The 24,317-nt window shown below is 40.8% G+C and overlaps 1 protein-coding gene across 1 annotated transcript in view; it reads left to right on the forward strand.

The window, feature by feature from the left end:
• The first annotated feature begins 1,123 nt into the window (after positions 1–1,123).
• FXR1 (FMR1 autosomal homolog 1) overlaps positions 1,124–24,317 on the forward strand; it is a 61,475-nt gene continuing 38,281 nt past the window's right edge. The window contains 1 exon segment of the mRNA XM_078147456.1: positions 1,124–1,255. Coding sequence (XP_078003582.1) covers positions 1,205–1,255 — 51 coding nt within the window. The 5' untranslated portion in view covers positions 1,124–1,204.

The raw sequence follows: 24,317 nt of genomic DNA on the forward strand, positions 1-24,317 counted from the left end.
ACTACATCTCATTTGTTTCTTTATTTTTGGCTTTGTTATCTGCAAGGTCTAGCACACAGCAGGTTCTTAATAAATGTTGATCTGTAGATTAATAAATAGATAGAGCTTTTATGAGATAAGAGTTGGGGACACAAGGCCCTCAGGTTCTAACAGGGGAGATGGAAAAGGGAGGGGAGGTGGTAGAGGGTGAAAGCAACCCGAGGCCCAGGGTCTCCACCGCACTCCAGCAAACAAAAATGGCACCGCGAGCTTTGAGGAAGAGCCTCCTTGGGCCGGGCGGGGGTCCGGAGGCATTTAACTCCAGGGGTCTTGTCCTTTTGGTGGTTCCTTGGGCCCCCTTGGCACTCGGAAGCAGGTGGACCCCCTCTCAGAATAGTGTTTTTGAGTGCGTAAAACAGTTTTATAGAGGAAACCAATTGTATTGAAATATTTTGAAGAGGTGTTGAAAGTGGTCTCGAAATCGACTTCCAGCCCTCTCGGGGGTTGAGCCCCAGAGGGGAGACCCCTTATCTAAAGATGAGCTTCGCTTCCCCGACCTCATTGTACACGATCGTCTACAGGCGTGGATGGGCTCTGCCCCCCACGGGGAACAGAAGAAAGACCCTCCACGGCGGGGGCAGGAAAGCGGGTCCCTCGGATGGGTTGGGGGAGGGGAGGGGGTGATTCGAACCCCCGGGGGAGGGGTCAGGTTCTCGGCCAAGTCGGGGTGGGAGGCTTGGCCAAAGCATGACCCGGGCTAGACAGGGTAGCGGTAAGGGAGGGCGGCAAAGCAGCGGCAGCGGGGGGGGCGGGGCAGAGCAGGGGCGCCTGGGCGCCCCTCCCTCTTCCCCTCCCCCACCCGCCCCGGGCTGGCCCCGCCCCCAGGCCCCCGCGGCGCTTCCAGGCTGGCTGGGCTCGCAGGCTGGCAGGCTGCAGCGGGCGGGCGGAGGCAGCCGGCGGGTCACGCTGCGGCCGCGGCGTGCAGAAGACGGGCGGGCGGAGGGATCCGGCTGGGCGGCCGGAGGACGGGCGCGTCCGGGGGGGGGGGGGCGGCGGCGCGGCGGCGCAGCGGCGCGGCGAGACCCCGGGGTGCGGGGCGGGGGATCCCCAGTCCCCGCCCTGTTTCCCCCCGCCCCTCACCCCACCTCCTCCACGCCCCTCCCCCTCCTCCCCTCTGGTTGGAAAGTTTCTAGAACCCCTTCCCGGCGGCCCTTGCGGTTCCAACATGGCGGAGTTGACGGTGGAGGTTCGCGGCTCCAACGGGGCTTTCTACAAGGTAGCCGGGACAGGGCTGGGGCCGAGGCCGGGACCGGGCGGGAAAGGGGCGGCGGCGGGGATAGACGCGAGCTCAAGCTCAGCGTCGGGGCCGGAGTCGGAAGGGGAGGCCCCGGGAGTGGGCGGCCCAGGCTGGGGCGCGGGCGGGCAGGAGGGCGGCCCGGTCCAGGCCTGCCTCCTGGCGCCGCCGGCGGCCGCGGTTTAACGGTCTCGGGTCCCGGCTCCGTTAGGCTCTGAAGCCGCCTGGGGCCGGTCAGAGGCCTCTGGGCGCCGCGCTGCGCCAGGCTGGGGTGGGGCGGGCCCGGGCTACCCCGGGATTGTGCGTTCATAGGCCCGCCGAGGGGGCGGGCAGGCCCCGGCGGCGGCGCCCGCGGCTCAGTGACCTTGGGCCGGCTTCTCGGGTCTCGCGCGGGGCCTCACTCTATCGCTCCGGGAAGTGGGGCCGTGGGGCCCGGGACCCGCTTGGAGATTTCCGGAATGTCTCCCAGGGAGGGGGGGGCGGCCCTTTCTTCGGGCGTTTTGTCGCTTCGAGCACCCAAGGCCGTATTTGTAGGGTTGGGGGGTTTAATTTGGGGAGCGAAAAGAAAGGCGAGGAGGTCGGATCAGGTGGGGAAACGTGTTTAGGCCTGGAAGTGCAGAAATTCCCCCCCGAAAAAAAAAAACCTATTCCCCCGTTCTCTATCCCCTGGTAACCTCCTCTTTCTTACCCCCCACCTCGTTTGATACTTCTGCCCCGCCCCCACCTAGGCCGGGATGGTACAAGATCGATACGACCCCCCAGCCCCAGCTCTTCCCCTCCCCCCAGCTGTCGCCCGTCCGTCATCCGGCCTAAGCCTGGTCTCAGATGTTTGAGAGTCCGGGCTATTTTTGTGGAGGCCTCCGCTGTCCACTCGTGCGGGCTCGGCCGTGCAGGGGCCTGCTTGGCCTGCCCTCCGCCGCTTCTTCCTCGGGTCTTGATGACACGAGATCCTGGCTCGGGCCCCCGGGAGCCTCGGCGTTTCGAGGCTGGGATTTTCATCTCCGTGACAGACGAGGCTGGAGCCGGGGGGCTCCGGGACGTGGAGCCCGAGGCCCAGGGCTCATCCCCCCTGGCCTTTGTGTCTTGGAAAGCTTTGTAGGGATCCGGGTACGGCCGGGTCCAGCTGGGGTCACGGAATGAGGGAAATTGCGAAGAACTAGAGGCTCCCGGTTAATTCTGTAGTCTTTGCGACCTTAGAGGTGGAGTTGTCCGTGGGCGTGGAGTTAGCGTTTACAAAGCCAGGACTTAATTCTTTTAAAGGATGGAGTGAACCAAACTTGTAATTGAAGGGTCACGATTTTCCTTATCTGTCAAAATTCCGTGGCTAGGGTTTTGAATTATTTTTCTGTTTAAATGGAATGCCACATGTACTTAAGTATTTTAACTCTGAAAGTGCAGTGTTTTCTAAGTGGATCTAGGAAGTACTCTATTTTCTATAGGAAACAATGGTGTGCATTTTTTTCCAGACATTTGACTGCATCTTGAGACCACCACGTGGGCAGTGGAGAAGGGGACTATATTTCCTTTGACTTAAGTACATTGCATTAATTTTTGGTGGCAGCTGGAAAGAAAAATACAGTGTTTATATTTGCCATTAACAGTTATTTCCCCAAGGTGGTTTTGTAAGTTGTTTTTAGGGCTCTTAATTTGCAGGTAGGGAACATCTTTTTCAGAAGCCTGTGTAAAATATTTTAGGAGAGATGAAACCTTCATATTTTCATAAAATTGGTTAAAAACTGGAAAGGACTAAAGACCAATTATGAAGCATGAGAAGTGGAAGAAGAAAGTACAGATGAAAATCCTTTGTCCATAGTCTCAAATTTATTTTTCCGACTGCAGTCCTTTAAAATATGTGAAATGCACCAGGACAATGTGATTTCGAATTTAAAGTTAAGCTATCTGTAGTAGAAAGAATACTGGACCAGAAATCCCAACTCCAGCTCTTCTGTAATCAGAGCGTGGTCCGTTGACCTCACTTTATTTCGTTTTACTTGTCTGTAGAATGGGAATGCTATTACTACACTATACTACCTGACTGGGTTGTAAGGAGGGAGGGATTTTAAAAAATGATAAGTGTGAGGAGGATAATATAGCCCTGAATATTACTTGCTATTAACATCTGGAGAAACACTAGGAAATAATCTTAGAACTTAACGCTGATAATTTAGAAAAGAAAAATTCTTAAAGTATCCTTTTATTAGCTTTGAGGGTTTTTAACATTGCTAAAGGATACATTTTGCTTAGGGAGAGGTTGAAAGTTAGGTCATACTATACTTGTGCTTATGTAGGGAAAAGTTTCCATGGTGTCCTTTCTAAGGAAAATAATGCCAGGTTGGTAGCATGAAATTTGAAACCCTCCTTGTTAATTACCTCCATTTGGTCCCCCCCCAAAATATATATACAAGTACTTGCACATATATTTATATGTAGAAAGACTTGGGATTCCAGCTGTAATTTGTCATTGAGATCAGAAATCCAGAATACATGATTAATTGGTAAAAATTAGTTTTAAAATATTAAATTATAGCTTAGTATACAATTCAGAAAATGTAAAATAAGAATTGAACTAGCAATGCAGTTCATTATGACAGCCTAGATAGCTGGTATGGTAAAGATTATGTATTTTTTAAAGTTTTATTTGTATTCATCATCTTTAGCATATTCACCATCAAAAATTAGGCAAAATGGAGGAAGATGTAGGTATTAATAAATGCTGTGTACTTGCCTTAATGCTGTTGCTAAGCCATTGAAGCAGCATTAAATTTAGGTTCCCTAGTCACATCATTTATAAATTTTTGCATTACATTTTATAGTTGACAAAACATTTTGTTTCCTAACTGTCCAAGAAATAGGCAATAAAGAGTTTTTGAAATGCTGTGAAACCTTTGTGACTTAGGCAAGAGAGACAGTATTTAACCTGTCTTCTGTGCTTTTTCCACTACATAGTGCCCCACTTGAATTGAATGTACCATCAACTTCTAAGAAATTAAAGTGTAAAATAAATACATTAGTCTATTTGTTTTATCTTTTATTCCTAATATTTTCATTTCTCACCACCTACCTATAAGGTAGTACAAGTATTAATTTTACAGATTGAGGCCCCAGACTACTTAAATGTAGCTTTTGACTGTAAAAAGACTTAAGTGCTAATTTTGAGATTGAATACCTTTCAGGTATTTTGTATTTAGGAACTATCACTAAACTTTCATCAATGTGTTCGTGTACCCATCACAAAGGAGAGAACAGTTAACCAATAATTAATGTTGCACATCAATCTGAGTCTTAACAGGTAGTCATCTTAAAGGAAGAATTGCATTTTTAATTTGCCTCATGAAATGATTTTAATGGATGTGTTGTTCATAGTACAAAACTTGATGCCAAATGGTTAAAATTTGTAATTTAGAGACTCAAAAGATTGATGATCTTTTTAAGTAAAAACTTGTAAGTTGCAATTTAGTTTGAAATGTAAATACTGCCTTTTAAATAAGTCCTCAATTGAAGTTGCTTTAAGTACTAAAATTTGTCTTTCCTCCATATACTTAGCTGTGTCTTCCTGAGCCTCAGTTTTCTCATCTGTAAAATAGGGACATGACTTTATATGTACTTAACAAGATTGTTGTATGGATCAAATGAGTTATGTAAGGTCTTTTATGCATGGTAATGAACCTTGAAAATGTACTTATTGGGTATACATTTGCAAGTTTTAAGATGACCATTTTTACTGTGAAACTAACTGAAGAAGCAGAAAAGTTCCTATTGAGGCTGGTCGTGTGTTTATCAGGGCTTTCCTCTCCACCTTGTAATCACTCTAGAGTAAGACTTCACAAAGGGTCATACACATTTGTGTTAAAAAAAAATTTTTTAAATTGATAACCATTTCAACATAATAAATTGGTTTCCTTTGTATTTCTATGCATTTTTATGAATTTAAAAACATTTTGAGAAGTGGGTTGGTAGTCTTCAGCAGACTGCCAAAGAGGATGGATCCATGAACAAAAAAATAGATGATTTTTTCTTTTAGAAGGTGAATACTATGTATTTTAAAGATAGATAACTGCTGCGATGGCTTGATAAATGAATTCTGGGAGTGAAAAATTTATGTAAGGAATTTTTTTTGCCTTTAAAAATCATTGTTAGGGGCAGCTAGGTGGCGCAGTGGATAGAGCATTGGCCCTGAAGTCAGGAGGACCTGGGTTCAAATGCGGCCACTTGACACTTAACTAGCTGTGTGACCCTGGGCAAGTCACTTAAACCCCAATTGCCTAAAACAAAAAAAAAATCATTGTTTAAGAAAGTGTTGAAGATTCGTTTTTAACTTTAACTGTCATAGCTGAGTGGCATCAGTTGAGGGGGGGAGGGAGGGGGATGATTTGCCGTGCACAGATCTGTGAAGAATTTGGCATCCCCACCACACCCTCTGTCCATTTCATTCCTTTTGTTGAGGGGTCACCATTCTCCTTCTTGCTGCTTCCTGCCCTAATAAATAAGAAGAGTTGGGGTTTTGTATTTCATAGCCAGTCATTGTTCACTTTACAAATAGGTAGCAGAAGGATGGGCCTGCCCCTTCTCCTTTCCAGTCTGATCACTAGTTGGTATCATACTATATGATTTACAAAGAACTGATGGTCCCATTTGATCTGATAAAACAGTTCAGTTTAAGAATTATTGGCCACATTTTAGAAGTGAGTAAACTGAGGCCCTGAATACTTACTATATGGCTAGTTAATTATACTGTGTATCTGTATGCTGCATTTTCTCCATTATAAATGATTTATTGATTTTTTTTTAGTCAGTTCACCAGTGTGACATCTACTTACCTCCATAGAATCCATCCTTGTGACATAATTATGGTCAAGCAAAACAAAAATTGACCATTTCTAAAATACATAATTTTCCTCCAGTGCATTTTGTGTTTGTTTAATATTTAATGATATTTTGGTGCCATGGCTACACTTTTGATATCCTGAAATATCTCTCTCTGCTTCTAATGTTATTTCTATCTCTGGCAATTGAGTTTCAGATAAATAGAGACATTAATAGTTATCTTGTAAAGGGCCAGAATAATGGCTGTTTTACTTAGTACCAACTGGGTGTCAATGAAGGGATAAACCATTAAGCATCTGTTATTTTAAGATATGCTAAGGGCTGGTGATAACAAATAGAAAAAGAAATAGATAATCCCTGCTCTCTAAGAAGTTAAGTTCTAATTGGGAGAAACGACATAAAAAGAAAGTTGGGCAGTTGGGGGGGGAGCAGGGTGACAAGGCCCAGCGGGTCCTTACGTTACTCTCTAGCTCAGAGGATGGTGCCAGGGATCTGTCTGATAAGCATGGAAGCTAGGCAGACAGGGAGTTTGGTAATGACTAGAGGACCTTAGTGGGGAGGGTAGATGCAAGGGGAGATGTTAAGACCTTGAAGTTCTCCATCTCACTAGAAGGAATAGTTGGTGATTTATCTCATCCAAGTTGATTGTCCCCATGGGGTCTGGTCAGCCTGGGTCTAGGGTTAGAGCGAAAGGAAGGAAAGAGGGAATATACCTCTTGTGTTGGTAAGGCTTCCTGGTTTGGTTGTGAGCAAGTTGGGGTTTAGGGAAGAAGTAAATTGCTGCACTTTCTGGATCCTTGTGGAGTCTCAATCACAGACAGTCTCTATCCCCCAAAATTTTACTCTCCAGTTGTGGCTAGTCAGCATAATAAATTTAGAGGATTAGGAGGTACTGACTGGGTTTACTACAAATTTATGTTATGTAACCTGAGCTTCGCCCTTAATGGCTGAGGCAATCCTTTTTACACCTCCCTAATCCACTAGTTATTCTACTCACCACAGCATTTTTTCCCCAACCTTTTTTCATCCCTGCTCAAGCCCTCCCTTCCTCATAAAATCCTTACTTCATCCATCCATCCATCCATCCATCCCCGCTAACTCATTTTTCTTTGTGGCGAAGTTCTTTGAAGGACAACTACAGTTAGTGCTTCCCTTTCTTCAACCGAAAAAGTTCTCTCCCAGGTTATAAATCATTTAAGCGCCATTCTAATGACGTTTTCTCAGTTTTCATCCTTCTTGTCTTCTCTACAAGTTTTGATGCTGTTCTTTGACATCTTTCCCTGGATACTTTCTTTGCTAGGTTTTTTAGGATCAGATACCCCTGGGGCCTACCTGTCTGACCACTTCTTCAGTCACCTTTGCAGGATCATTCAGGTCATTACTATTAACTGGTTGGTTCCCCAAAAGGTGTGTCCGTTTCCTTTTTTTCTGTATTATTTAACTTTATAATCTTATCAGTTCCCATGGATTGAGTTATCATCTAGGCTGATGATACTCAGATCTCTTTATACAACCTATAGCTCTTGACTAATAATCTAAAATCTCCAACTGTATATTGGACATCTTCAATTAGATGTCATGCAGATACTTGTAAAATTTTAAAAAAGTTTCCAGGTGACTAAAATGCCTTTCCCCATTAAAAAAAAAGAAAAAACAAAGCCCTCGTAACAAAAATGTATCATCACACAAAATTCCTACTTTGGCTATATCTACAAGATATATATGTCTCAGTCTGTACGCTGAGTCTATCACCATTCTGTCAGGAAATAGATAGCAAATTTTGTCCATGGTTCTGTTTTGGATTACTCCTGCTTTCCTATTCACATACTACTTACTGAGTCCACTACAAATTTGTTAAATAATCTCAACTGGCCCCTCCTTGCAGCAAGGTAATGCTTTTGCATCTTGATATACATTCACTATCCCTTTTAGTCACACAGTTTTTCCAAGGTTTTTTTTCCTCCCTCCTCAAACCTTCGATGGGTCCCCCTGCCTCCTTTCAGCTGAGAACCTTGCCTTCCTCTTTGCCCCTCCTCATTTCTATATACTCACATTCATTCACCCTCTGATTTCCTCCTTTACTGGGTCAAGCAGGAAGAGGTGGAGGTGTCAGTGGCACAGTTTTCCTTCCTGAGACTGCCCCTTCCCTGTCCCCTTCTCCCCCCATGTGCACACTAGATTCCATCCCTCTATTCCAGCAGAGATCCCTTCGATAATCCTTAGCCTCAGCAATCATTGGTTTTCCAGGTCCAGTCTTAGCTGCATGATGATATGCAGTTGTTGCTTGAGTCTTCTGGTTACTGCGTTGATCAGCATTCTTAAATCTTCCACAGTTTTGTTTTAAACAACATTGTTATTGTATAGATTGGTTTCCTCATTTTTGCTCTGTGTATGATAAATATGATGAATACTCTGTATTCATAGGTTTCTTTGAAATTTGTTCTGTTTCTGATTTCTTACAGCATAATTATGTTATATTAAATCACATACCATTACTTTAGTGAACTTTTCCCCAATTGATAGGTCCATTTCTTTGCTACCCACACAAAGAGCTGCTATAGGTGTTTTTCTGTGTGTGTTCCCTTTTCTTCTTTCTTTGATCTCTTTAGGATGTAGACCTGGTAGTGGTATGACTGGATCAGAAGATGCTTATCGCATGGTTTAATAATGATGGGCATAAAAATGGATAGTTTTGATTACATTAAATTGACAAGTTATTGCGCAGAGCCAACGCAAGCAAGATCAGGAGGGAAGCAGAAAACTGGGAAAGAATTTTTACAACCAGTGTCTCTGATAAGGGCCTCATTTCTAAAATGTATAGAGAACTAAATCAAATTTATAAGAATACATTTCCCAATTGATAAATGGTCAAAGGATATGAATAGGCAGATGAAGAAATTAAAACCACCTATAATCATATGAAAAAATGCTCTAAATCATTACTGATTCGAGAAATGCAAATCAAAACAACTGAGGTACCACATCATACCTATCAGATTGGCCAACATGACAAAACAAAAAAATGATAAATGTTGGAAAAGATGTGGGAACACTGTAATATTAATGCATTGTTGGTGGAATTGTGAACTGATCCAACTGTTTTGGAGAGCAATTTGGAACTATGCCCAAAGAGGTATAAAATGTACTCTCCCTCCTTCTGACCCAGCAATAGCATGCCTAGGGCTATATCCCAAAGAGACCTTAAAAGTGGGAAAGGGACCCACATGTACAAAAATATTTTATAGCAGCTGTTTTCCGTGGTAGCAAAGATTTGGAAATTATGGGGATGCCCATCAATTGGGAATGGCTGAACAAGTTGTGGTATATGAATGTAATGGAATACTATTGTGTTATAAGAAATGATGAGCAGGTGGACTTAAGAAAAACCTGGAAAGACTTGTATGGACTGATGCTGAGTGAAGAGAGCAAAACCAGGAGAACATTGTACACAGTCACAGCCACGTTGTGCAGTGACTCACTTTGATAGGCTTAGCTCTTCTCAGCAATGCAAGGATCTAAGACATCTCAAAGTCCCATGATAGAAAATGCTATCCACATCCAGAGAAAGAACTATGGAGTTTGAATGCAGATCCAGGCATACTATTTGCACTTTTTTTTTCCTTCTGTTTTGTTTCTTTCTTGTGGTTCCTCTTACGGGTTCTTTTCTACAACTATGACTAATGTGAAAATATGTTTAATAGGAATGTACATGTAGAGTTTATATCAGATTTTACACCATCATGGGGAGGGAGAGGGAGAAAATTTAAAACTCAAAAGCTTTTGGAAGTGATTGTTAAAAATAAAAAATTAATTAATTTAAAAATTAATGATGGGCATAGATAATTTGCTCTCCAGAACGTCCAGACCAGCTGTCAGACATACCTACAGTGCATTCATGTACCTATTTTGCCGCAGTCCTTCTAACGTGTCATTTTTCTTTTCTTGTCCTTGTCAGCTTAGCCAGTCACATGGGAGAACCTCTTAGTTATTTTTAATTTGCATATCTCTAGTAATGTTTTAGAGCATTGTTTGTGTTTCTGGGGGTTTTTTTTAATGGCTTTTAGGTAACCTGGATTTCTTCCTCTGAAAACTTAACTGTTCATATTTTTTGATAGCCCCATTTGGGAGAATGGCTCTTAGTTTTAGAAATTTGACTCCTATTCCAGATAGCAAGGTATATCTGTAGGTATTTATTACATAGATATATATATTTTATTATTATTATTATTATTTTTTTTAGGCAGTTGGGATTAAGTGACTTGCCCAAGGTCACACAGCTAGTAAGTGTCAAGTGTTTGGTCTGAGGTCAGATTTGAACTCAGGTACTCCTGACTTCAGGGCTGGTGCTCTATCCACTGCGCCACCTAGCTGCCCCTTTTTATCATTATTATTATTATTATTATTTTTATTATGACATAGATATAGGTAGATATATGCAGAGACGCCTATCTTAGAATGAAACCTTCATCAGAGTAACTTATTGCAGATTTTTGCCTGTTTCTCTTCCAATTTTAGCCAAATTGGCTTTTGTGCAAAACTTTTCTTAATTTTTGTGATCAAAATTGACCATTTTACATTTCTTGAATTCTCTCATTGGGTTATAAACTGTTTTCCTATCCATAGATCTAACAGATAATTTCTTATTTCCTGTAATTCTGTTTAGGATGTCACTTTTCATGTCTAAACCATTTACCCATTTGGAGCATATATCTTGGTATATGGTGTGAGGTGTTGGTCTGTATATACACCTAGGTTCTGCAAGACTTCTTTCCAGTTTTTCTGAACAAATAGTCCTGTAGACATTTAAAATTCAACATGTCCAAGATTGAATTAATTGTCTTCTCTTCCCCAAGCCCTCTGCTTTTCCGAACTTTCAAACTTCCCTACTACTGTTTTAGGGGACCACCATTCTCCTAGTCACTTAGGCTTGCAATTTAGCTGTTGGCTAGATTGACTCCCTGTCAAGTCTTGTTTGTACTTTCACACAACATTTACCACTCTGGTGCAGTCCCTTATCTCAAACCTGGATCAGTGTAATAGCCTCCTCGTTGGTCTTCCTGCCTTGTCTATCCTCACTGCAATTCATTTTACACTCAGTTTGCCACAGTGATCTTCCTAAAATTGCAGGTCTGACCATACCCCTCCCTCCCCACCACCACCACACACACTCCATTAACTGTGACTCCCAGTCATCTCCAGAATCAAATATGTAATCCTCTATTTGACTTTTAAAGCCTGGCTCCTGTACCTTTCCAGTCTTCTTATACCTTAGTCTCATGAACCTACTTGGATTTGTTTTCTTTCCCTAGGTACCGCTCAACTCTCTGCTGTCCTTCATGCCTGGAATGCTTTCTACAGCTTCCTTCAAATCTCAGCTAAATTTCACCTGCAAGAAGTCTTTTCCAATGCACCTTAATTATTAGTGCTTTCCCTTTGGGATTACCTCCAATTTACCCTGTACATATCCTGTTTGTACACAGTTCGTTTGTTGTCTCCCTTATTAGACTGGGCTCTTGAGGGCAGGGAATGTTATTAGACTTTGGAATCCCTAGAACTTTTAATAAGTGTGTACCTGAGAAACTTAGACCTTATTAGTAAATGCTTGTTTGACTGATGGCTGAATGACTGGTTTGCCTAAAATTTACTGAATAAGTAGTTAATGCGGTAGTTAATTTACAAATAGGTACATGAAATCAGTGTTGCTTTCAGCCATCACTGGGGGCTTTTCATGATTTTCCATAGCTGTTTTATATCATTTCCTTTGTTTTCCCTGATAGTATACCCTCCTTGAGTGTGGCACAGGGACTTTCACTTTTGTTGGATCCCCAGCACTTAGGTCAGTGTCTGGGTGGCATATTGTAGCTATTTAATAAATGATTAGCCATAGATATATATTATCATGTTAGATTAAGTTGTATGAAATGTAGTGCTATTAATACATGGACAAGATAGTGTTTTTTCCTTAAGCAGTTCGTAAAACTTTACTGCAAAGATAATTTTGATGTTTATGGGCAACTCATTTTAAACAGCTTTTCATTTTCAATGTCCTCTTATCTGACATAAGATTTTACTTACAGCACCAAAGAATTGTTGAGATTAAAGTTTTTGAATCACCATGGAGTATTTTCTAAAATTTAAAATATTGCTGTTCATTCTCTAATATTGATTAAAAGCAATGTAGTATATGCTAAAGGACATTTTTAAAGGTTGTTTAAACATTAAATCTTGTAATATTTAAATTAAGGCAACTGTTTTATTGATTCTGGAATTGGAAGCTTATTGTACAACTTTTAACTTAATTGCTTCCATTTTTAAAATTCAATTTTATTTTCAATTCTGAGTTTTCTCCCTCTCAACACAACAAGAAAAGTAATAAAACCCATTATAAATGTGGAGTAAAGCAAAACAGATTTCTGAATTGGTCATTCCCCCTTCTCCTCCCAAGGAGGGAAAAGGTTTTAGTCTACACTGAGTTCATTCTTCCTCTATCTGGAGGTGGGTAACATGTTTCATAATGAGTCCTTTGTAATTTTGGTGGATCATTGAATTGATTGAGTTACTACCTTTTTCAAGATTGATTATCTTTATAATATTGCTATTGCTATGTAAATTGTTCTCCTGGTTCTGCTAACTTCACTTGGCATCAGTTCATGCAAGTCTTCCCAGGTTTTTCTGAAACCATCCTGCTCACTTCTTACAGCATCTCACTCATAGACCATTAATTTGTTTTTGCCGTGTCACCAGTTGCTTTCCTTCAGTTTCTTCAGTTCTTTTCCATAAGAAGAGCTGCTACAAATATTTTTGTACAGGAGTCCTTTTCCTCTTTGATCTCTTTGGAATGTAGGCCTATACAGGATCACTGGGTCAAAGGGTATACCTAGTTCCAGGTGAGTTCTTGCCTGGGTAGGTAGGTAGGATCTTTGGGTTTATCAGACACCAGGGTACTGTAATTTTGCTTCTGTATGTTGTGTACAATATGTGTTCTACTGACCAATCTTTCTTAGCCAGTACAAAGTTGTTTTGATGATCATGTCTTCTTACTATATTAATTCCCTTGATATTATTGGTCTTTTTGTCCCTGGAGATGAATTGTTATTTTTTCTAGTTTTATGAAGTAATTGTTGGATATTAGCAATGAGTAAATAAATTTAGGTAGTATTGTCATTTTTGAAGAAAATATTGGTTCAGCCTACCTATGAGCAATTAATATTTCTTCATTTATTTAGTTCAGTATATAAAGAGTGCTTTGTGATTTAGTTCATATATTTCCTACCAGTGTGTTTTGGAGCCCACGTAGAGTCTCTCCATCCCAGTCCGTCAGTCTCCTTTCATGCTCCCCTCCCATACATACACACACACACACACACACACACACACACACACACACTCGACACACACTTTTTTAAAATGGAATTTCTTCATCTCTTCCTGTTGGTTTTTTTTTTTGGATAATGTATAGAAATGCTGACTAACATGGGTTTATTTTGTATCCTGCAACTTTGCTGAAGTTAATTGCTTCAGGTTTTTTAATTTTTTAAGTTATTTCAGGGTTCTCTAAATCAACTATATCATCTGCAGAAGGTGATCTTTTTGTTCTTTGCCTATTCTTATTCCTTCAGTTTCTTTTGTATTGCTGTAGTCTCCATTTCTAGCACAATAGCAAATGGTAATAGTGATCTTTCCATTAGTGTTAGAAATACTTAAGCTGCCCGATCTTACTGGAAAGGCTCTAGTTTATCCTCATTACAAAGGATGCTGGCTCTTGGTTTGAAGTAGAAGCTACTTAGCATTTTAAGGAAAGTTCTCTATTGCTTTGCTTGAAGTGTGACAAAATGAACTTCATTTGCAAGCTTTTTTTTTTTAGATTTTGGGGCATAGAGTAAAGTAGTAGTTTTTCCTCAGTGTCCTATGTGCTTGCTTCGGATAATTAATCTACCTTGTATCTTAAGGGAAAATAAAAGTTGTATTTAGAGAACTTAATAGTGAGCTCAAACTTTAGTTTAAATCTGTGATTATTCCTATTAGAAGGCCTTTTGAACATTTTCATGAAGTGACAGCACTGTGGACAAGGATGTCAAAAATTATCCTTACCAAAAGAAGAGCTAAGAATACAAGTTATAGTTATACCCCTCAAGGGATTCCTCTGACAGCTTTTGTTGGCATGGTATAGATATTTCCTCCTAATGCTAATTAAGAATTCATTGAAGAAAATAACAGAGCCAGACTTTTTGTTTCCTTAATTTTTATAACTAACAAATCTATTTTCTGTCCCTACCTCCCTTGCATTTGGGGAGGGGGAAAAGAAACTCATAAGCATAGTTAAGCAAAACAAATTCCCTCACTAGCTGTGTACCCAAACTGTATGGCTCATTCTTCATCTTAAATCCATTACTTCTCTCCAGAAAGTGGGTAGCATGTTTCATCAGGAGTCTTCTGGAATACTGAAGTTGGTCATTATGTTACACTTCTTAAATCTTTCAGACTTTTGTCTTTACCATGTTGTTATTGTATAAATTGTCCTCCTGCTTCTGCTCGCTTCACTCTGCATCAAGTCATATAAATCTTCCCAATTTGTCTGAAACTGTCACTTGTTTCTTTTTTGTAGGCAGTTGGGGTTAAATGACTTGCCCCAGGGTCACACAGCTAGTAAGTGGAAAGTGTTTAGTCTGAGGCCGGATTTGAACCCAAGTCGTCCTGACTTCAGGGCGGGTGCTCTGTCTACTGTGCCACTTAGCTGCCCCACGTTTCTTGTTAATACAATAGTATATACCATTATAGTCACATCATAGTTTGTTGAGTCATTCCAAAAGTCATGAGCTCTCCCTTAGGATTCATTTCTTTGCCACCACTAAAAGAGCCACTTTTTCATTTTTCTGTGAACTATTTGGGGTATAATCCAGTAGTGGTATGGCCGAGTCAAAAGGTATCCATGGTTTTAAACCATGGGGCATGGTTCCAAAACTGCTTTACAGAATGAGTGGACCATTCATTCCCACCTTTTGGAACCCAAGGAAGTGGGGCAGGAATCCTTTTTATTCTTGGTAGTGTTTTTATCCTAGTCATACAAGAATGCTTAAGTGTGAGGTAGGAGTAGTAGTATTGTTAAAGGAATGCTCTCCAGGATCAGATACAAACTGTATCTGAAACATGTAATTCTAACCTGAATTTACATTTCCAGACTTGTACATGTTTAAGCACACATTAAGGCTTCTTGCTCTTCCTCACATACACTGCATCTTGCTTAACCCATGCCTTTGCCTGCCCTGGTTCACTCCTCATCCATGCCTCTGAGAATCCCTAGTTTCTTTGAGTGATCTATTTAATCGCCTTTTCTGATACCCTTCCCCAAATCGCTTCTTATTCTGTAGCTCTTTTACATAGAATTTTGTCTTTCCTATAGAATGTAAAACTCTTTGAGGCCAGACTGTTCGTTCCTACTTTGTTATCTCCAGGTACCAGACAATTAGTAGGTGCTTAATCATTGTCTGTTGATATTTGACTTCAGTCACTTGTCTAGATGAGAGCTAGCTGTTCATTTATGACTTTGCTGTGATAATTGCATGTTTTATAATGATGTTGAATTTCTTTGCTTCCCAAGTTTTTGTCTGCTCTTTCTTGAATACTTAAGGGAGCTGTGATTTCATAGGTGTGAGTACTCTACCCGTTACTACTCATGGTAGATATAGATACTTCCACTATATCACAACTTGGATGGCACTTTCTGGTAATGAACTCTTACAGATTTGGGGAGACTGTTTTCAGAAACTGAAAAAAATTATAGTTGCAAAATAAATGTGATTTTTTTTTTTTAATGAACTGGTACAGGTGTAGTCCTGCTTATTTGGGGGAGTGCCACAATAAGTCAATGGAAACAGGATTACTATGACATATATTTCTTCAACTAGTGTTATTTCTGCCTCCTCCCTTTAAGAGAAAATTGGACTCCCTCCCCACACCCAGTCCCAGGTCACCACATTCCTGGAACCAGTCTTCCTTGATGGCCACTCATCACTTTCTCCAACTCTATCTTTCTTCTGTCAAAGGGGTTGTCTGCTATCTTCTACTCTTGTTGTGTGATAGACTTTCAAACTTGATGAGTTTAGTAGCTTGCTTGCAGTTTTCTCTCCACCCAAACCTTACTTCCTATATTTTCATCTATCTCCCATCTGCCTCCCTTCTTTTAAACCTAATTTTCTTCACCATAACCTCCCATCCATCCACCATACTGTAGCCTCAGTTTTTAAAATATCTTCACTTTCACAGTATCTACTGGAATTCCTGGCGTCAAGGAACCTTAGACTCACTTTTCAACTTTCATAGACTGACCCTACAGTTTTTCTACTACCCACTGCCGTCTTTCACAACTTTGATGTATTCCTTCTTCAACCCTGACTCCACCCCTGCTAGCTTTTGCAGCTTTGGGGGAAGCTCAAAACTACCCCCTGGTCCCACTTCAAACAAATTTGCTATCTAATCTTTCTCTGCTCTATGGGAATCCTTTTATTTTTCCCTAATTTGTTACTGTGGAACCCTCTTGCAGCTACTTTTGTAATTTAGCCCCAGAGCCAGCACCATCACCCCATACTCTTTCAGCAGGTAACTTCATCTTGACTGAGGAAATCAAAACCATTCTATATTTAGGGATGTCTCCTAGTTAGTTTCTCTGGCTCATATCACGTCTTCACTCCCTGCTGGTCACTAGACAACCCCCCCCCCCCCAAACCAGCCTTGCTGGGTCTGGGGCTGTGTTTGAACTCAGGTCTTTAACAGGCCCAGTACTTTATCCACTGTACTGCTAGCTGCTGCCTCTTTATTCAGACTGTTTTAAGGCTGTCATTTTTTTTGGCTCTGGCCTGCCTTATTTTACATTCCTCCTCTTTAGGAACTGTTTCAGTCAAGCTATTATTAGTAGTTCTTCAGAACTGGTTGGTAGTGGGAGGGGGGAGATTTTTTTTAAGGTTTTACTTTCCACTTGTTCTCCCTTCTTCCCCCTCTCATAACGAATAAGTATAGTTCAGCAAAACAAATTACCAGCTTATTGTCCAGAATTCTTGCAGGAGGTATCTGGCTGTCTTTTCCCTGGAGCTGTTTTCTGTCCACTATCAACTTCCTTCTCATTTCTTCCTTTCAGAATTCCTGTGCTGCTTAAGGGTCAGTTCACATGTCACACTCCCAGCTGCATAACTCTCCTTCCTCTCTAGTGGGCTCTCTTTTAGATAACCTTATTTATCTTTGTATGCATGTTTCAACCCTCCAGTCAAATGCTAGCTTTCTGAGGGCCTGGGGTGTTTTTTATTTTGTCTTTGTGTACCCATTGTCTTGGGGAAAGTAACTTGGAAAATATTTGAAATGAAACCGATTGGTCAGTCTAGTATTAAGCACCTACTGTGTACCCTGCCAGGAGCTAGGTGCAGGGGATACAAAGAAAAGCTAATAATGTTCCAGACAGGAACAGAAGGAGAGTCGGGGTGGGGGGAGATAATGATAATAATTATTTGGAATTTTAGTAGTCATATTGAAAAGCTTAACAGCTTTGACCTCAGTTCTTGGCTTTTAAACTTCCATCACCCCACACCAATTTTGCCACACTTGACTAATAGCAAGGTTTCTAGTACTTGGGCATTCTTTCTCACCACAGCTACATAGATCTGTCTCTCCAGTTCATTCACTGATCCTAACTAAAAGCTTGTAGGCTTTCCCTCTGTTAGGGCTGTTGATTCCTTGAACCATCACTTTCTCTCAGTCCATCTCTTCCACATAGGCTTTTACTTGCTTTTATACATAGCTTTGCAGGTCTAGTGTACCTCTTTAATAAATGTTTCACTAGTTGCTTATTGTCGAATCCCTTGACCGGCAGATAACCGATCTAACTGTCCTTCACTAAGAAGATTGAGGCCATCTGGTGTATTTTTCTCTTGTTTTCTCCATTCCTCAAACCCTCCTGACCTGTGAATCTGTTATCCCCTGAATTATCCATTATCTGATTTCTCAGCTTGTGCTTGAGGGCTGCTGAGCCTCACTGGAGAAAATGTGGAACCTTTAATTATCCTGGGTCTTTCCATTTATCTCACAGTGACCTAAACCTTTTTCACTCAGAAGAATGAGACCATCAGACATGAGCTTCCTTAGTTTCTTCCTTAAACTTTTTCAGTTTTCCTCCTACCCTCTGATCACTGAGACTTCCTTATTAGAATATCCTCTAGCCTCCAAGACCTTTATTTAGCGGCAGCTAGGGCAGGGCTCAATGAATAGATCTCAAGGACCCAATGAGACCTTACCTCAGCTGTAAGATGGGGATAGTAAAATAGCACCTGACACCCAGGGTTGATATGAAGATCAAATTATGTATTCATAAAACCCTTTGAACAGTTTCTGGTGGAGAGTACATACTTAATAAATTCTTGTTTCCTTCTTTCTTTCTACAGAAACAGTCATCACTCCAGACATAGCTTTTTAGCCCATCTTAACTGCTGTTCAATCTCTTTCTCCTCTTCATTGGTAAATTGGTTGGTGGAAAAAAAAATCTTCCCCTGATGCCTTCATTACCATACTAGGCACTACTCTCCTTATGTAACCCTTGGCCGAAGAATATCTCCTAGCGTGCTACTAAAACTGTGTTCACACCATGACCTTCAAATCAGCTATTCTCAAATTACCTTTATTATTTTTTAACTGGAGTCTTTTGTTGGCATCACATTCTTTTCTGAATATGTTCTTCCCCTTTTCCATACATAGGAAGCAAAGATTCAGAGAGGAAGAAGATGGTTCAGAAAAACCAGCATGAATAACAACTCTCTTTTTCAGGGTTAAGCTTGGTTTTTATAATCACCCTGTCATTTATTGTTTACTTTTACTTTGCTATAGTCATTGTGTGATTTGTTTTCCTGTTAATGCCTACTTGAGTCTTTATCAGTTATCATCTTTCTCTTTTCTGAATTCTTCATATTTGCCCAAGTAATACTCCATTCTCTTTTTTTCTTAATATTTTATTTTTCCCCCAGTTATATGTAAGAACAATTGAAAAATACTCCATTCTCAATGGATACCTACTTTAAAATTTCTTTTGCTGCTGTGAATGTTTTTGGTATAGATTAGGCCTTTCTGTCTTTGGCCTACTTGGGTTATATGTGGGATGATAAAAGTTAGTATGTTTTAGTCACTTTTTAAAACATACTTACTGATTGTTTTCCAGAATATTTGTGATAACACATGACTCCACCAACAGTGTATTTGAAAAGTTCCTTCTCTTCTCTCATCACCTGTTTCTTACTCCCCCCCCCCCCGAAAAGCTTTGTAATTTCATGTAACAATAATATCTACATTATCCTTTGTGATTCTTATCCCTTGTTTGGTTAAGAATTCTTCCCCTGGCCTCCAGTAGCCTTTTTCAGACCTTATCCTCTCTTTGCCTCTGCAGCTTTTGGCATAGTTGACTACTCCTTATTAGATAATTCTTTCATCACTTGATTTCAAAAGACACTTGCTTTCTCTGCTTCTGAACTTCTCAATTACAAATAAAATCATAGTGATAAGAGAATCCTGCTCAGGTGGTCCTCTTTACATACTTTCTTGAGTCAGCATAGGCAAGGTTATGGCCTTCCTTTTTTGGAAGTTCAGAAAATAAAATTTTATCATTTGGATTGTGGTCCTGCATCCTCGGGGCTGATCAGTACTACCCAAACTTATAATAGCAGCTTAAGTGTATTTAATGCTTTGGGTTAAATGTTTTTCTCTATAATTTTTATTACTTTACAATGAAGATTCATATCTAGCAAGAGAATTACTTTTGGATGTTTTTGTGAGGTGAGGTGGTTCACACTTTATGGGGGGGGGGTTTGGATAGGGCAGCGATATGTGCTTTGTTATTCCAGGCTCTCAGGGACAACTGGGGCTTGGGACTGCAAACTTTGTGATCCATTGTAGTCTGATGCAGATCCAAGTCTGATCACTGCCCTTTGGGTTTTAAGCAACAAGCTTGTGGAGTTAGGTTGTTTTTTGTTAGTTTTTTTTAAATGTATTTATTTTTAGTTTTCAACATTCACTTCCACAAGATTAGTTCCAAATTTTCTCCCCATCTTGTCCCTCCTCCCACCCCAAGATGGCATGCATTCTGAATACTTCTCCTAATCTTCCCTCCCTTCTATCTCTCCCCCCCTTTTATCCCCTTCCCCTTCAGTTTTCTTGTAGGGCAGGATAGATTTCTATACCCCATTTCCTATACATCTTATTTTCCAGTTGCATGTGAAAACAATTTTTTTTAACATATGTTTTTAAAACATTGGGTTCCAAATTTTCTCCCTTCCTCCCTCCCCACCCACCCTCATTGAGAATGCAAGCATCTGCATACAGGTTTTAGATGTGTAGTCATGCAAAACACTTCCATAGTAGTCATGGTGGAAAAACTAAGTATATTTACCTTAATCCTATCCTGCCCCCCTCCATTTATTTTATTCTCTCTTTTGACCCTGTCCCTCCTTAGAAGTGCTTACTTCTGATTACCCCGCCCCAATCTGCCCTCCCCTCTATCATTCTCCTGCTCTATTGTCTTCTCCCCCAACCCCATTCTCCTGTAGAGTAATTTCCATACCCAACTGAGTGTATATGTTATTCTCTCCTTAAGCCAAATATGATGAGAATAAGATTCACTCATTCCCTGTCACCTTCCCCTGTTTTCCCCTCCACTGTAAAAGCCTTTTCTTGTCTATTTTATGTGAGATAATTTACCCCATTCTACCTCTCCCTTTCTCCTTCTCTCCATATAGTTCTCTCTCACCCCTTAATTTTATTCCCCAGTTAGCATCCCTTTACCTTCAACTCACCCTGTGCCCTCTGTCTATATACATAATATATAATTTTTTCCCTCCAACTACTCTAATACTGAGAAAGGACTCATGAGTTACAAATATCTTTCCATGCAGAATGTAAACAGTTCAACCTTAACAAGTCTCTTATGATTTCTCTTTCCTGTTTACCTCTTCATGTTTCTCTTGAGTCTTGTATCTGAAAAGTCAGATTTTCTATTCAGCTCTGGTCTTTTCATCAAGAATGCTTGAAAGTCCTCTATTTCACTGAATGTGCATTTTTTTCCCCTGAAGGATTATCCTCAGTTTTGCTGGGTTGGACTTACATTGTTGGATGTTCTAGTAGGCTGCAGTCAAGCTAGGCATTAGACATTTAGAAAGTTTTGTAGGTTTCCCTTTGGTCTGGAATTCCTGCCATGGTTATTCTACTGCAGGCTTCAGACTGAGCTGGAAGTTGGAACTGAGGCCACTCTCCACTCATGGAGTCAGTCACACATCTTCTTGCTTCTGAGTTTGCCCCTTGCTCTGGAACTCCACTCCTAGGTGCAGGCTGCCTCTTCAGTCTTTCCTAGCTTTCTGACCTGGAACTAGGTAGGTAGTGAGGGACAGAACTGCCAGTTGGCACTTGTTCCTGGACCCTCCACAAGTTCAGGCATCTTAATGCTGCGTCTGAGGACCTCTTTTTTCTCCACTGTATAGCTTCTTCTTAGGTTGAAATGCTTCTTTCCATGGACTCCTGCCCCCAGACCTTTCTTTCTCCCTTACACCTTACCTAGGCTGGAAAAATGACTGCTTTTTCAAATCTCACAGACCCCCCAGGTTAAGAAAATCCTTTTTATGACACATGCTCTTAGGTGTGATATGTTTCAATGTAGTTAACATCAAAAGTTTGTAATACCAAAAAAAATTTGGGGAGCAGCTAGGTAGGCAGTGGATAGAGCACTGGCCCTGGAGTCAGGAGGACCTGAGTTCAAATGTGGCCTCAGACACATAACACTTACTAGCTGAGTGACTCAGGCCAAGTCACTTAACCCCAATACCTCAAAAAAAAAAAAAGTTTGTAATGCACATGAAAATAGCCAGGGGAGAGACATTAGAGGTCCATGCTTTCACAGTCTAGTAGGGCTACAGACTGACTTGGCTATGCCTTATCTTACCTAAAACTATGTAAAAATGTGGCATATAATTTACATTGTAATATAATGCATCTTCTTAGCTAATAAAGAGAAGCAGAGGTAGAGACAACCTGTTCAGCTGGATCAGGAAATTATCACATAGGAACATCATAAATATTGGTTGTCAGTACTTTAATTTTTTAAACCGGACTTATGATTTCCTTTTCATAGGGCACTCTGGGTGAGGAACTTTCTTGAGCAATACATTTTCAGTTTAGCACTTTTCTGGAGGCTATAGTCTGAGTATTCTGTGCTCCCCTGAGAAGTGTTTAAGTGACTTGTCCATAGTCATATAGCTATCTTGGCTTAGGCCGAACTTGGACCTGCACCTTCCCAACAGCAAAGCCAAGAATGTCCTATAAGGCACTTGAGTGGACAGTAAATAAAGCCTTGGCTTGAAGGGAAGAGAAATATACTATCTCTTGAAGCTCACTAAATTTTGTGATAACTTCTTCTAAATTCTGTTTTCTCAGACTATACAGCTAATCTGTCCTTTCAAGTATTCTAGAGGATAAAATGACTTAATTCCTTCAGCTGATTAAGTCTCCTTCGCATCTTGGTCATCATTTTCTATATTTCCCCTCAGCCTCTCAGTGTCTTCCCTAAAATGTGGTATTGACAATTGAATGTGATATTCCCCATGTGGTGTGACCAGAACCAATTTTAACACCGTTATTTTGAATGCAACAGCCTAAGATAAGTCCAGCTTTTTTAGGCCGTCATCTCAGTTGTTCATTCGGTAAGTTGCCCTAGAATTCACCTGGTGGCTTCTTTTGTGTCTGGTGGGGGGAGGGGGGGAGTTGCACAAATTGTCTAAGAGTAGCTTTTCTTGTGTTGATCATATTTGTGAAATTTTTTTTAAACCGAAATGTAAGACTTGGGTGCTTGTCTTTCTTTAAGCTACACCTTGATGGATTTGGCCCAGTGCTCTAGCTTATCAAGCTCTTTTTAGAGCTCACCACATTAACAGTCTTTACTGATTTTATGTCATGTCCAAGCTTTTATTGAAATCATTTCTAAAAAAAAAAACCTTGAAACAACACAGAACTGAGCAAAGATCTCTGGTGGAGATATCTTTATCAAGGTGACATCAGATTTACTGAATGGTTTGATTAGAAAAGAGCACTGAGTTTGGAGTCATGACATGGGCTTATTAAATCCGAGATCTTCCATTTACTGCTAGTTGGGCCTTGAGCATGTCACCTACCTGAGCATCAGTTTCTTGACCATAAAATGTGAGAGCATTGGACCAGAAGAACTCTGGTCTAGCCACTCTAGTTCCAGACCCACCTAACTGAAATTATCCAGCCTACATCACTGCATCTTTTCCAAAAGAAAAACGTCAGTCAAATGAATGCTCTGCTAAAATTTATGCACACCAAATCTATGGTTCTCTTGATCCACCAATCTAGGAAATGAAGTTAATCTGACACACACCTGTTAATGATAAAGCCATTCCGAGACCTTGTTGATCACTGCTTTTTTATCTAGGTGTTAACTAACTGTCCCTTTGATAACAGCTCTAGAATTTTTCCAAATTAAGTCTGTTTCTTTCCTTTCCACGTGCCTTTCCTCTCACAAATACAAAGGACAGGATTATGTGGGATTGAGGAAGCACTAGATTTGTTTTCAGAAGACCTGAGTTCAGATCTAGGCATTCAGTTTACTTTTTGCTTTTGAAATTTGGGGCAAGTTGCTTTTCTCTGGAGCCTCACTTTCCCCATTTCTGAAGTGAAAGGGCTTGAATAGATGAATGTCCACCTTCCAGGTCTCAATTTTATAATTGGATAGTTATCAGACACCTGATCCAATCTATAACCTGGGTTAAAAAATTCTTTTTATAGCAGGTCAGACTTGACCTGTCTGACCCTTTAAGTCATCAACCTTTACTCAAGGACTTTCAATCAGACTGTGTCTCTTCTTTGATTGCAGCTGTATCTTATTTCCCTCAGTTTTGATCTGTCTGTCCTATACCTCTTTCCTCCCTTGGTCTTCTCACCCTCTCTTTGATTTTCTCATCTGTAAAATTAGGGATAATAATAGCAACTACCTTACAAGGTGGTTGTGAAAATAAAATGAGCTAAAGGTAAATCACTTTACATGTCTTAATGCTCTTCACGCATGCAGTTAAGATGAAGACCATGACTACTCTAATGAGTATCTGCTGCCTGCCTTGATAGTTTGGTTTCCTCGCCCATGAGTTCACTGTACCAGTGAAATCACAGGTTCAGCCCTGTCTCTTCC

The sequence above is a fragment of the Phascolarctos cinereus genome, unplaced genomic scaffold (assembly GCF_003287225.1).
Source record: "Phascolarctos cinereus isolate Bilbo 61053 unplaced genomic scaffold, phaCin_HiC Scaffold_7;HRSCAF=346, whole genome shotgun sequence".
In the NCBI taxonomy this organism is placed as follows: domain Eukaryota; kingdom Metazoa; phylum Chordata; class Mammalia; order Diprotodontia; family Phascolarctidae; genus Phascolarctos; species Phascolarctos cinereus.